The sequence below is a fragment of the Amblyomma maculatum genome, chromosome 1 (assembly GCF_055883805.1).
Source record: "Amblyomma maculatum isolate TAMU_Amacu chromosome 1, ASM5588380v1, whole genome shotgun sequence".
In the NCBI taxonomy this organism is placed as follows: Eukaryota; Metazoa; Arthropoda; class Arachnida; order Ixodida; family Ixodidae; genus Amblyomma; species Amblyomma maculatum.
In genome coordinates, this window is record NC_139344.1 from 343,467,177 (window position 1) to 343,482,220 (window position 15,044).

At 45.4% G+C, this 15,044-nt stretch overlaps 1 protein-coding gene across 2 annotated transcripts in view; it reads left to right on the top strand.

Annotated features, from left to right (window-relative positions):
• chico (insulin receptor substrate 1 chico) overlaps nucleotides 1-11,013 on the top strand; it is a 47,869-nt gene extending 36,856 nt beyond the window's left edge. For both annotated transcript variants that reach the window (XM_084589352.1, XM_084589359.1), the window contains 2 exons: nucleotides 3,749-3,832; nucleotides 7,559-11,013. In XM_084589352.1, the coding sequence (XP_084445478.1) occupies nucleotides 3,749-3,832; nucleotides 7,559-8,911 (1,437 nt within the window). In that variant the 3' untranslated portion in view covers nucleotides 8,912-11,013. The remainder of the gene's footprint in view (nucleotides 1-3,748; nucleotides 3,833-7,558) is intronic.
• The last annotated feature ends 4,031 nt before the right edge of the window (nucleotides 11,014-15,044 follow it).

A 15,044-nucleotide genomic window follows, 5' to 3' on the forward strand; every position in this document is an offset into this window, starting at 1 on the left:
AAAAATGTGGGAGCTTGTTCACAAACTGGATGGCAACTTCTCCCCGTACACAGTCCCCTTTCTAACATCTCCTGGCACCCAAACAAACTTACAGGAACAGGCAGATATTCTAGGCGATCATTTTTCTGAAATTTCAAGCTCACTACACTACCCAAAATCTTTTATAACATACAAAAACAAGGCCGAAAAACAAAAACTGCCAACAAGTGGAAGTACTAATGAAACATATAACAAGTTAATTACACTACAAGAAATAAACACTGTTCTATCTGCCGGCAAGAAGACTGCACCTGGCCCAGATCAAATTCACTATCAGATGCTTGCACATCTTTCTACACCTGCATTAGAAGCACTTCTGAAATTTTTCAACAAAGTATGGGTATCCGGGAGTATTCCTGAGGCCTGGAAAAAAGCTATTATTGTGCCTTTCCTGAAACCAGGAAAGCCACCAACGGCCCCCAGCAGTTATAGACCCATAGCTCTCACAAGTTGCCTAGCAAAGTCTTTTGAAAGTGTTCTTAATACCAGATTAGCCTTTGTCCTTCATTCCCAAGAACTTCTAGACATACACCAATGTGGGTTCAAAACAGCATGTTCTACCACGGACCATCTAGTCCGCCTTGAAAACACTGTTCGTGAAGCATTTATTCACAAACAGCACTGCCTTGCCGTCTTCTTTGATATGGAAAAGGCGTATGATACTACATGGAGGTTTGGCATCCTCCGTGACCTAGCATATTTAGGCATACGTGGTAGGATGTTAAACTGTCTAAAGGACTTCTTGTCAAATCGCTCATTCCGTGTGCGTTTGGGCTCAACTTTTTCAAATAACTTTGTACAGGAGAATGGCGTACCACAGGGATGCGTCTTAAGCACAACTCTCTTTATAGTAAAAATGAATTCCATAAGCACAGTTATCCCGAAATCCGTAATGTATTCAGCTTATGTTGACGATCTACAGATTGCATACACATCCTCTAACGTATCTACATGTGAGAGACAGGTGCAGTTGACCATAAATAAACTAGCAGCATGGGCAGACACAAATGGATTTCAGTTTTCTCCTCAAAAAACAGTGGCTCTCCTATTCTCTCTCAAACGAGGCTTACAAACAGATCCTACACTACACCTGAACAAAACGAAATTACCGGTTAAAAACGAACACAAATTTCTAGGCGTAACTTTTGACAAAAAACTCACCTTTCTTCCTCATATAAATGTCCTGAAGAAAAAGGCTTCCAAATCTCTAAACATACTAAAAGTTCTTTCCCGTAAACACTGGGGCGCTGACAGGACATGCCTTAAACACATTTACAGATCTGTCGTACGCTCCACCTTAGACTATGGCTGCATAGTGTATGGGTCAGCTAGACCATCATATTTAAAAAAACTAGACCCGGTACATAACACAGGACTTCGACTCTCATGTGGAGCATACCGAACTTCTCCTATATCCAGTCTGCTTGTGGAAACAAATGAACCTCCTCTTGAAATCAGAAGAACTTCACTTACATGTGCCTATATATTTAAAATCAGATCTCTGCCAAAGCATATCTGCTATTCTCTAGTAACTAAATGCCCTTCTAGAACACTATTCACCAACAAACCCAATGCAGTGAGACCACTGCTCCTAAGATTTGAGCAAATGTGTCAAGAGGTTGAGCTACCGGATTGGTTACCTAGCATTGCCAAAAGACCTAACCCTCTGCCTCCTTGGTACCTGGTCCCTGAAGTTTGCGACCTCTCTCTTACACAGTTCCAAAAAACAATAACCCCACAAGAGCACTTCATACAAGAATTCCTTCAGCTGAAAGAAAAATACAGTAACTTCACAGACTTTTACACGGATGGCTCGAAAACAGATCATTATGTCGGAAGCGCAGTTGTTCAAGGCGAATGGGAGGAAATAATGAGACTTCCACAGTGCGCGTCCATCTTTACTGCCGAATGCTATGCTGTGTCTGTTGCCATAGAGAAAATAATGAAAGAAAACCTCACGAGAAGCATTATTTACACAGATTCCCTAAGTGTAGTCACAGCCCTTCACGCAAGAAATGCAGTTATACCAATACTTGGAAACATCATACACAGCATAGCAACACTTACAGATGAAGGACGAAGCATAAAAATTTGCTGGGTACCCAGTCATGTAGGAATCCGAGGTAATGAAAAAGCAGATAGGTGCGCTGCCAAAGCTCGAGACAAGAAAATAAAACAAGTGCAGATACCATCTCAAGACTGCATGAAATTGGTACAGAGTAGACTGATACAAAAATGGCAGTCCACTTGGAACACTGAAACAAATAACAAACTACACCTCATAAAGCCTGTAATAGAAGAGTGGAAATCGAGCACCCATCTTGAACGTTCCAAAGAAGTGGCTCTATGCCGTCTTCGCATAGGACACACACATTTAACACATAGTTTCATTTTAACTAAACAGGACAAGCCCCTGTGTGATTCATGCGGACACGAGCTAACAGTCATCCACATTTTAATCTCATGCAGACAACTTGAACAACTGAGGAAAAAACATTTTACACAGTTTTACAAACAACACATTCCTCTTCATCCAGCTTTGCTTTTAGGTGAAAATGCGCTTGTTGATTTGCCCTGTGTTTTCAGGTTTTTAATAGAAGCAAACGTCCTAAACAGAATGTAAGTTTAAATTACATAAATACAACACTCTTAACCATGAAATTGGCGCATGATAGCCTAAGTTGCTTATGCGCCACTAAACCCAACACAACAACAACAACTACTATTGCCGCTCTATTTGCTTGTCGTTACTTCTAAAATCGGTTGTAATGTCACGAACGCACGTGAGCGGAATAAATAGAATAGCGAATGTTGTTTGAATGCACAATTTCATTAGCGGCACTGAAAGACAAAAACCTCGATGCAACGAAGTGCGCGATATAACGAAGTTTTTCCCCGAAACGTACTACTTCGTTATATCGAGGTTTAACTGTATCTGGTAAGGACCACGAGCATATGCCAGTGAGTATATCTTGGGGCTTGTGAATGTTCAAATTTCTGTACACGAATTGAATAGGAATATGAGAAAAAAATGCCTTCGATTATCGAATATTTTATCAGTTAAGAAAATATGGATAGTTATAAAAATATCCAGCTTGTTCATCTTATTTCAGAATGCACATGTATTTGCAAATAAAATTAAACAAATTGCACAGAAGTGTGTACTCTAGTGAAAATTCCAGCATGAATTTTATACAGAACTGCATAAAACAGTTTCTGTACAGGAAGGACCTACATAAAACCAGGTGGAGCTGTTGCTGAATATAGTAAACTCTCATTTAATTCTAAAGGACCAGAAAAAATCCTTTCGGCACACGTCTAGAATTAAAAAAAAAATTCTATCCACGTGCTAGCAGCAAGCCAAGGTGGTTTTTGAGTGTCCTGCATTTCAGCCATTCAGCAAAAGGACTCACCACAGTGGATTAGCCCCTGTGGTATTCAAGCGCTAGGCCTTATGGACGTAGAGTTGAATCTCAACTTTGCTGACTCTCTTTCGAAGGAAACAAAATTACGAAAATGCCTGCGTGCTGTGCGTGGTCAGGAACTGCAGGTGGCCAAAATTGATCCAAACCCTTCCACTGCCACATCTTTCATGGCTCGTGTTTAGCTTTCGGACATCAAAACGCCGCATATTGTATGTGCCATATCATACATTGAATATGTTGTGACTGTTTGAATAAACTGAAGCTGTGCATGCCCTTTGTTGCAGGTCAAGTCCTACTTCTCTCCATCGGATGATGATGTTTCTTACATCAAGCCAGTGCGTGCTTACTCAATTGGAAGCAGGCAGCAGGTATGTGTGAATGGCATTACTATGTTGTTTCAACACCTTAATGATGCTCTCAGTACAGTAGCCGACCGATTTTTTGGACTCCAATAATTCGGACTTGCGCGATATTTCAGACTTATTCAGTAACCGTCACGCGCTCTATTGGAATGTGTATACAGTCGAACCCGGATATATCAAACCCGGATAATTCGAATTTTGGTTATATCGAACTCACGGAATATCCCTTTGAAAATCGCACGTGAAAGTATAGAAAAGCTGCGTCGTATATCGAACTCAATTTCACCGGTCGTTCGATATATCGAACTCCACCACACGCATTGGACGCGGTGCGCCTTCCCCAAAGACGATCCCATCATCATCATCATCAGCCTGATTATACCCACTGCAGGGCGAAGGCCTCCCATATTTCTCCACTTAACCCGGTTCTGTGCTAGCTGCATCCACTTGACCCCTGCGAACCTCTTAATCTCATCCGCCCACCTAACTTTCTGCCGCCCCCTGCTACGCTTTCCTTCCCTTGGAATCCAGTTTGTTACCCTCAGCGACCATCGGTTATCCTCTCTTCGCACTACATGTCCTGCCCATGTCCATTTCTTCTTCTTAATTTCTACTCCATCCCATCACCCTCGCCCATTTACCGCGAGAGGTTTTTAGCCACGCGTGGAAGGAATGAGAGGGCACGGTTCAGCAGTCGCTGGTCTGGGGCAGCGCCCCGCCCTTTCCCTGCGCCGTTTGCATCGTTGTATAAACAGCAGCCGCTGCCAGTGCACTCTGACACAAACCAAGGGCCATTTCCAGGAGTAGTTTTCTCTTTGGTAAATGTTCAAATGCTCTAAAAAAGCGCTGGAAATTGTATTTATTTGTCTCAGCTTGGCAAGCAACACAACCGACTTGGACCAGGAGCGTACTGTTCGAATTCACTTCGCGTTAACAAGCCACTTGTCATTCCTGTCTTATATTTCGATATGAAAGCACTTCAAACAATATCAGCACATCATCGTGAATTTTCTGATGATTGCTACGTACCATTTGCGTTTAGGTATACTGTACAGGAAACAAATATGTTACTGTGTAAAGCTGTTATACAGTATACTCTCGTTAAACGGAACCTCAAGTGACCGGGAGAATATGTTCCGTTTATCAGGAGTTCCATTTACCGAGAGAATGGGTTCAGCATTGCGCAATCAGCTTCTGCGGTCCCGACACGACAGGCAGGCGCGCAGTTTGTGATTTTCGCGGAAGTGAATCCCGAAATGCAAAATTTCTGTAATAAGGAGAACAGTATACAATGGGCAAGAACTTTACTGCACAAAGTACACAGCGAACATTTTTTTGTTTTTCTCAGAGTACAGGAATATTAAAAAAAAACAAAAAACAAAAAAAAAACAGACCGCTTACTCTTCTGCTGGTAGGGTAGTGGGAACTGCGATTTAATTTAATGGCTGCTGAAAAATGATTTTATGCTTCACGTTGTAGACGTTTTCAGGGTCGTATTCCTTTAGAATTTCGGGCAGCCGTCTTGCTTTCCACTCTCCGCATGCCGTCGTATTGGCAGCGGCAGCTTCCCCTGAAACGGCACGGAACACTACACCATTCCGGTCTTTAAACCTAGTCAGCCACCCGTCGCTGCATGAAAAGCCCTGCATGAAATGCCGAGCTGGAGAGCGAATTCTTCTCCTTTAGCACGAATGAGTGGTCCGCTGATGGGGATGTTTTCGCTGCAGGCCCTTCGCAGCCAAAGCACAAGGCACTTCTGCAGATCCTCGTGGTCAGCCGCTCGTAGTCTTTTTCGCTGGAGACCAAAGCGTGACGTTTCGAATGCCGCCCGCAGCTTGTCAGTGTCTTGGAGGATTCTCGTCAGGCTGCTCTTCGGGACGCCGTATTTCGTCGCGAGCACCGTTTTAATAAAGCGACCACTCTCGAAGTCATTGATGATATCCATCTTCTTTTCCAGTGCAAGCGCATTGCGCTGTCGTTTCTGCGTAGCCATCGGATCCTGACTTCACGATGAAATGTCGCTACGACACCAAACAAAGGTTCTGAGGCTTAGGCCTAACTGAATACGCAACAGCACGCACACCGCGACAACAAGCAGCGACGCGGCGCACTGTGCGAGAAAACCCGAAACTGCCGAAACCGCCAGGAGGTCGGGGTGATTGAGGGGGAGGGGGACAGTAATGCGCACCGCGATGGCGCTGCATTTGCCCAACTAATTTTGGTTTCGAGTTTGCTTTCGGTTTCGTTTATGCAATGGTTGAAAAACTTGAGTTCCGATTAACGAGATTTTTTTTACATTGCGTTGATGGAAAACCAACCAACCTGATGAGTTTGTTCCGTTTAAGCGTCTGTTCCGTTTAACCGATTTTCGTTTATCGAGAGTCTACTGTAGTTACTTTACTTCACTCATTTCTGCACATTTTCGTGGCGCTTAATTTTTCAAGTCGTTCATAGATCCTCAGTGCAAAGTAAAGATGGATATGATGAGCGTCAGGTGCAAGATTGAATTAATTAAACACGGTGCTCCAAGTGCATGGTACGTGCTTTTGTGGCCTATAAGTGGTGCTTGTTAAGAGCATCTCTAATATTTGGTACTTTTACCTAAGCGCAAAGCTTTATGAAGTGAAGGTTGTAAGTACTCGCTTTATTGCGTTTTTCTCATTTCCGACTTTATACACTATGGAACGTGTCATTGCCACGATCTAATCCATCGTTACGGCTAAGCCTGTGGGGGATAGTTTAAACATGGGGCGCTTATTTAAGTGTCACCTAGCTATGAAGATCAGAACACAAATTGTGTTTTCGAACCCCATTCGAATCGCGAGTTCAGCAGGTCTACCCTTATTCAGCTCGAACCAGCGAGCTTTCGCGACCTACGAGTATGTGTCTGTCTCGTAACACGCAAGTCCTGGGTTCGACTTCCACCCTCACTCAAAGTTGACTCCGCTTTCATTTCCGCTCAATTATCTTCTTTAGTTACGGAACTTCTTTGAAAAATTTGGCCTCACACGGAACCTTTCAAACTGCTTCTGAATTTTCCATCGAGATCTTTCATTCACGGCCAACGACAACAACAACGAATTTTCTGCGGCACAGTACCTTCAGCAACATGTATATCTTGTGAATTCGGCCGGTAAGGCATTAGGCCTATAAGAGCGATGCTGGCACAATGTAACGGCGAATGGCGCAGGATGTCCCATATATTGGATCGAGGCTCGTCGCTATATGACCACATAATAAAAGAGCTTGCAATGCAAAGGCAGGGTAAACGAAAAAAAAAAAAAAAAGCGATTATTAAAGTAATTGACCTATCAATGCAGCATATCCACAGTAAAGCAGAGCTCAAAAATGCAATTGGTCATTTAGCGCTTATTTGTAGGAGGTACCTGGCTCATGTACGCATTCGTTTCTCCCAGGCGGCTGCATCATCATCAATGTTTTCACTTCTACACAAAGGCCAACCATAATTTTATGCTTTACGCCGCCATAAAAAAAATCGCCAGGAGCTGAAAAAAAAAAAAAATCTCCACTGCAAGCATGGCAGTCCCTGCAGCGACGCATGAGCTGCGGCAACTCTTATCCCGGAAGGACTTTTTAAAACAGCCGCTAGGCGGCTTTCAGTGGCACCCCTATAGACGGTGCACGGGGCGTTTAGTTGAAGTTGAAGTTGACGTTGAAATTTTATTTTTGCATCAAAAAACAACTTACAAGAATATGACGTTCTCGTTCCAGGTCAAGAAGACTCCACTTGCCGGCCACATGGACCAGTCTCGAGCACGTGCCTATTCAATGGGAAGCCAGGTGCCGGCGAGTGCCATCAGGCGCCGGCAGAAGAAAGACATTGACGCTGACCTCAGCAGCGCAGCTCGTTTGGACAACCAGAAGTCGTCCAGCGTGCCCACTCTGCAGGAAGACGCCTCCCAGCCAACAGCGCGGGCACTCAAGCACAGCGAGGACCTCATGTTGATCAACTATGACCGTAAAGAGCCCAGCAGTGCCACGGAGAAAAGCAATGTTTTGCCACCCGCTAGCAACAGACAAACAGAAGCGGCTGAGGCTGTCAGGAAGTTGAGCACTGCGAGTACCCCCAGCACTTCCAAAGCCTTTGATGACTATATGGTAATGTCTGGGTCCGAGTCTAGTGCAGGCCCCAGTAGCAGCAGCACATACCAGCACTCGATCACGAGCCCAAGCAACTCGGAGCCACCTGAAAGGAAGATGAGCGTGCCTTCAAATAGCAGGCAGCGGAAGGAAGACATAGGCAAAGAGAACCACCCCAGTGGTCGCAGCACTGGCTACTCCAGTGCGACTCGGCGGAGCTCCACAACACAGGCGCTCAGGGAGGACAACACGGTGTCCAGTCCACCTCCGCCCAATGGAGTAAGTCAGGTGAAAATGGAGAACGAGTATGTCGCCACAGAAATGACCAAGAAGGGCGTGGCTTTTTTGAGCACGGCAAATGGCACCGTTCCAAAGGGGAAGTCTGGGCTGCCTCAGTACACTGGGGCCCCAGCAGTCAGTAGCTCGTCATTGCGTCCCGCTTCACCCGAGGGCCACCAGCTGGGAGAATACGTCAACTTGGACCTGAGCAAGACGTGGCAGTGGACGCAGCCCGTGAAGATGCCAGTACCGAGCAGCAGTGAGGCTACAACACCGACATCCAGTGCCAATGGCTCCTCCTCTCCTTGGAGCACCTACTCAAAGCCACAGACAGAGGGTGTTGCGAGGGGGGCGCCACTCGCCGTTGCCGAGTCGCCCTACATGCAGCCTAGGGGCTCCGTAGACTCGTCTGCCATGGGAGTGACCCCGCAGATACCTCCTGAGGCCAACTACGAGAACATTTCTCTCAAAGGAGGCGCTGCCGAAGCGCCAGCTGAACGAGTGCTCAACTATGCGTCACTGGACCTTGCTCCACCTAGTGGCGAGGACGGAACGCCGAGCGTCGTGCAGCGCTCGCCGCGCACAACGGTCGTCGACCCAGCTTCTGAGGAAGGGCCCACTTTCTCGTACGCCGAGATAGACTTCACCAAATCTGAAGGACTGCGCAACGTCTCGGGTGCGGTTCGTGAGGGTCGCCTTTTGTAGTCTGTTCTACGCTGTCACGCTGTAATTTCTTTTTTCTTTTTTTTTTCTTGGACTCACTAGTCAAGTGCTGGAGCTTTTAGGTGATGTTCAGGAAGGCACCCCGTCACTTGGGTTTTGGAAATACACTAAGGGAACTCTGTGGTGTGGGACTGGTCCACTTCCATGGCGGGGAGGTGACTTACATTGGAAGAGAGTGCTCGCTAATAACACGCTGCTATATACAGTAAACTGCACGTGGCTGTCCCTTCTTGTTTGTTCAGCGAGAGAGAGTACTATAATGTAGGAGGGTGATGTGTGTGCGTGTGGGTACGTTCCTCTCAGTTGCAGTAGCTGTGGCATCTGTTTGCTGTTTTTCATTTCTGACCCACGTAGCTACAGAAGTGCATTCTGTGAACGGTTTCTCTGAGTAGCAGGCACCAAACTGCAGTGGCATGACGTGGTGTACACACAGACATGTTGCTCTAATTAATACCACTGACTACAGGCGTTTCGGTTCTGTATGTATGTACTGTGTATATGTGCATATCCACTTAGGTGTTCGAGCTTTAAAATGTGGATGTGTTCTATATATATATATATATATATATAAATATATATGAGTATGTACATTTTGTTCTTTTTTTGTGTGTGTGTGTGCTATATATACCTGCTGTATATGAAAGTGGCATTCATTTCACAGGAGAGTGAAATGAGAAGACAGAGCTGTACACAATGGCCAGAGTTGTTCGGGCTTGAGCTGTCAGTTGTGTCGCCATCCTATACTTTTTTTTTTCCTTCTTTGCCCCCTCCCTTTTCTTTGCCCTGGAATAACGTCAGAAAACGTTACCTGTACTGGGAGGCCTTAACCTGCGAATAGTAGCAAATTCTGGCACTTAAAGGAAAGCTGGTCAAGCTGGTTCGGACAGAGTGCAGAGTGGAAAATGAATTTCACATAGAGAAGATATAACATAGCCCTTGTGAAGGGTAGCGAGTGTAGAAAATTGCTTGATTGCTTTCTGGGCAGGGCGTCGCAAAGTGACCACAGCTGTCATTATTTGCAGGTTTTCTATAAAAGGATGAGAGGTGGGCACATTCTGGCAGCCACCACCTCTCTCTAGTGCCTAATTGAAGCACTTTTATCATTGCGTTACAGGTAACTTGCTTGACAGCAGCCTGACTTGGTATCATTTTAGGAAAGCCACCGGTGTTTGGTTCCCCACGTAAAAAGCACCAATGTTTCAACAGCTGTGAAGTGCCTGTAACTTACTATGTGGCATTCCCTTTTTTCATGACATGCAGTGACCATCAAAATTGCCAAGCAGGCTGCATTTGGTTTCACTTGGGCTCCCGTTACATAAGCCTAGAAAATTTTCATCGTCTTATGTACTGAATTAGGCATCACATCTATTTTTTTTTTTTTTTTTTGCTTACGTCTTGTAACGAGTGCATCGTTTATTTGTTTCGATGCAGTCCTAAGGGAACTGCTGACATATTCACTGTGGTAGCACATCCTCTTTATTATGTCGTATCGCAAGTATGCGAACAGGTGAGGTGTTAACCTATGGTCACAAGAAGTACCAGGAAATAATGTCTAAGCTGCTTCGGTATTACGGACAGACGCCACGTTTAAATCTTTGTTTTGGTGGACAGTGTTTGGTATTACTTCATTTTTGAGTTGCGGAGGAATACGAAAGGCTCCCTGGTGGAGCAGTGTTTTGTTTCTTTTTTTTTCTTTGTAGGCTGCATTTGCATGGAGTAATGATGCGTAATCCAATTTTCAGGATTGGGTTTTCGCCCACACTGTTGCTTGCTGTCGCAAGTGTTGTTAAATGTATTCTGGTGCTTACACACACACATACACATGCACACACACTGAGGTAGTATTGTGGCTGTGGGGGGTGCTTGGAAGATGCATCTCCATTTCAATTGTTAGGAGGACGTTTTGACGACAGTGAGTCGCGCAAGGTGCAGTCATAAACAAAAGAGCTGTCACAGACTTCTTCGAGCTACCAAGCTACCTTGCCTGAAAGTTTCAAAGATGTACATAACTTTGATCTGGGCCCTGTGTGCCTCCCGATGAGTGCGCCTGTGGCCGTCACAACCAGTGTGTGTGTGGGAAGGGAATGCCTGCAAGCTTCTGCAGGGGAGAGTCTTCAGTCAAGATGCTGCTTCGTCCATCAGACATACTCAGACCTCGGGCATCATTTGCTTTGTGCTGGCAGTAGGCTGCCGCCATTGAAGAAGTGTCTTTCAACCAGACTCGCAATTTCATGCCTGTCACGTGGCAACTTTGCAGATGAGATATCTAAAGATCTTTTTTTTTTTTTTTTTTTTTTTTTTTTTTTTTTTTTTATGTATAGTGGCTAGCCCAGGCGTAGGGTGCAGACTTGGAGAACATCCTTTCATTTTACTCGGCAGCATCTGTAAGCTTCTGGCAGCAATTTATTTTTTTCTTTTTGTTTGTTTTTTTCAGAATAAAGTCTGTAGTATTGAACATGTCGCCATTGCCAAATGTGCAGAAGGGAGGGTTGGCGTGGTGAAGGGCAATGCAGGTGCTTGATGGATACTGAAAAGCTGCTTACAAGGAGGTGCTGGTGATGGTGACACTTGATGCTTATTGGTTAGTTTCTCTGTGTTTGTAATAGTGGAGTGAATCTTGTTACTTGTTTTCCCTAATCTCAGCCAAGTTACTGTAAAAAATCCAATTGTCTGCTGGGTGAAATGGTTTCACACACGTGACTCGCCAATGGGCATGGAGTGTCAGGAGCATTAACGTCTTCTTGTCTCGAGTCAGACTGATATGGTTGTTGGTGAGTGTCGATGCTGACCCCTGTGTGTACAGAGGTAGCAAGGGAGTTGAACTCCGCGATAAACTTTATTTATGTGCAAATGAATGGCCTCCGAGATTCAAGTTGGCGAACAAGCCCAGGAATTGATGCATTGCATTCTGTGGCACATTGTGGCCCCATGGGTCGAATGCGTGTCTACTTGCCATCTGTGCGATTGTTGCTGTTGGACGGAAGCTGCCCCTTTCTGTTGCTCTAGCCAAATAAACGCTCTTTGAATGTGCATTTCATGTGACTGTTCATTGTGACCTCATTTACATGTTCGGCTTCTGCAGAAGCATTTTTTTTTTGTCGGTGTTCTGTGTGGCAGTCGATGCAGAATTTAGTTGTATTCAGCTATGGTACATTTCCCCTGCTTTTTTTGCTTGGCACATCTGGGGTGGAATAAATGGGGAAAGTGAATCCTTGACCCCACACCAAACACATCGGCTATGGTGGTGCTCTTCAGCCAGTCTGCCCTTCTATAACGAACATCAAATTAACAATTTTTTTAGAATTACAAACATTTTGAAAATCCCCTTCCAAAAGCAACTTTGAAACAGAATTAAGTGTGAGGATAATGAAAAATCAAAAGCATAGTGAGCTCCTCGCATATGATAGCATGCTGCGTGAAAATTTCATTTCTATCCAGACTGCATGTTTATTTTTTGTTGACAGACGCCAGCAGGCATGAAACAGACATACAAAGGTAGCTTTCAAGTATTTGATTGCCCAGTAGAAACCCAACTAGTCCTGCATGCAAAAAAGTTGTGAAGCTAAGTGCATTAACACAGTTTTAACCGAGCTGGTACTGCATTCTGTTAACCATTTATTTGCCTGATAATGTAGTACCTGTTACAGGTATTTTATGCTCAGTGCAGTGTTGAATTCACTGTATGTGCAAATCGTACTACTTGCTAAGCTAAGCAACTGCGCTTGAATAATGAAAAGAGCTACAGCGCGTCCCTCTGCCTCAGTCACTTTGGCACGTTAAACCCTATAAAAACCAAAAGCAGCTATATGCCAACTTGGCTATAATGAAGCGCAAAGGCAAACAATGGACCAGTATCTCGATACCAATTTTACTTATCGTACAGGCATGAGTGAAGATAAGAATGTGACCAACTGGTAAAAAGCAGCCTTTTAAGATGACTAGAACAATAATAGAAAAATTAGTAGATCAAAAGAGATCCGTGTGTTTGCTTTCCTAGCATTTCTAGAAAAGTCGCGGCACGAAGCATGGCGACTACTGAGCTCAGCTGAGCCAACCTCGGAGCAGCATCCTCTGAATAAATCGTCCCGAGTCCTTCACAGAAACCGCCACCGTAGTCACGTCGGTTTCACTTCGAGGCACACGTCCACACGCCGTACGCGCACGTTCCAAGAGGCACGATAAACCTTGCACATTCCGCGCTGTCGTTTGCGTAGAAATCGTACATATTCCGTCAGTAACCACAATAAAGACAAATGGAGAAGGAAGATGCCGCGAGACCAGCTCGCGATCCATTCTTGCCATTGCATTCTTTACACCAAGTCGCAGAGAGACATGACACGCCGTCTCCAAGCCATCATCTGAACATAAACTTCCCGCTTCACCATCACAAGCTTTCAGCAAGTCAGCCAAAGGCTGACGACTGCGATCCAGCAAACTGGTGAGAAGATGAATTTATAACCCAGACATTCTGTAACTAAGGAGTTCGACGGCACCGTCTCTCCGCAGTGCGGGTCAACTTTGAGATATCAGATGTACGAGAACATTGCACGAGACACCGAGCAAAAGAATCCACAGCGGCAGGGCCACGAAAACCCACGGAAAGCTTGAATTGTACTGCAGTCGCGTACAGAGGCATATTTGGAAAGCAGACTTCAGGAGCAGGCAGCACAAAGCCCACAGTCTCCGACGTATCTCGCGCGAGTTATCGTGTCGCCGCTTGCACGACTTCATCAGGCGTATGGTCAGATAAAGAAAAAGCTTGATGTCAAATGCCCACATGGGAACAAACACGATGAACCAATTCCAGTCTGTCTTCTCGTCCAGTCTAAGCGCAAGCAGTACGAGGAAAACAGTGAACAAAAACCACGCGAGAAGAACTTTATGAAGAACTGCCATTTTTGACCAAATCCTTAGCAGTCTTGCCTTGCCTTGGCTTGGCTGCCTTGACCTTCTTTTTGGCTCATCTGCTAAAGCATGCTAGACAGATGGATGAAAAATAATTTTTTGCTTCCATCCAAGTCAAGATGTATCTCAAGTCCCATGCGCGGGAAGAATGAAAGCAGGCGCTTGGCCGTCGAAGCGCAGCTTTACAGTGAACTTCGAGCATGCATCACGCACGCTTTCTTTTTTCTTTTTTTCTTTTTTCAGACAGTGCGGAAAGGATGAAAAAAGGGGCGGGTGCCCTAGCCAACGTAGACAGCGCGATTTCAAACGAGGAACGGCTTGGAGCTGCCCCTACAAAACACTGAGCAGTATGCACGCTTCCTTCCTCCTTGAGCTAGCTTGAGCGGCAGCGGAGGGGGATTTGGCTGCTTCTGTGCGCGTGTATACTTGGCTCAACCAGCTGCCTTTGCACCTACGCCTCTTATGTGAAACAACTAAAGTGACGGAAAATTGTCTGTCCATAAGCTAAGCAACATCTTGTATCATTTCGCAACTTAATTCCAAACGTCAACATTTGCGCGCCCTTAGTGCTCGCAGCCTTGAGAGGTGTTTCTTTTGCGTCACTACAAAACTGCACGCGTACAGAGGCGCGTGTGTACAAAATAACTCATGCGCAGGTACTCAATATATTTGCGGCCCCGCTTACGGTCAGTGTACTCTTGCACGTTTTCATATTGTAATGAGGAAAGCAAACGCACAATCCCTGCAGCGCGCTGCGAATAAGCAGACTCACGACTTCGAGTCACTGCGTAGCTTCGAATACCAGCCGCACTGCCAAACCACCCGAAGAAAAAAAATTGCCGTTGATTACGTTACTTCTTAATGCGAAATTTGAGCACAGCTCATCAGCTGTTACATTTTCGATAGATTGAGGCAAATATTTTGAGCAAGACATGTATGTACAATAGAGGGGTTACAAAAGTAAGTCTGGCAACCATGAGCGGCACGCTGATCCGGCGCTGGCAGCCATATTTTGTTCGCTCCATCCGTCAGCGCCCGCCGTTCTGCCCGCGCTTTTCATGTTGTAACCTAGTGTGCTGTGTTTGGACCTCTCTTCTGTCCCTGGCGGTGTCTGTTAGCGAAGCCAATAAGCGTATTTTGACAGCCGAGGCGTAGCGGTTACAAACTGCTCTACGAGTCGTGCATGGGCCCCTCGTCGATCCGCGCAGCG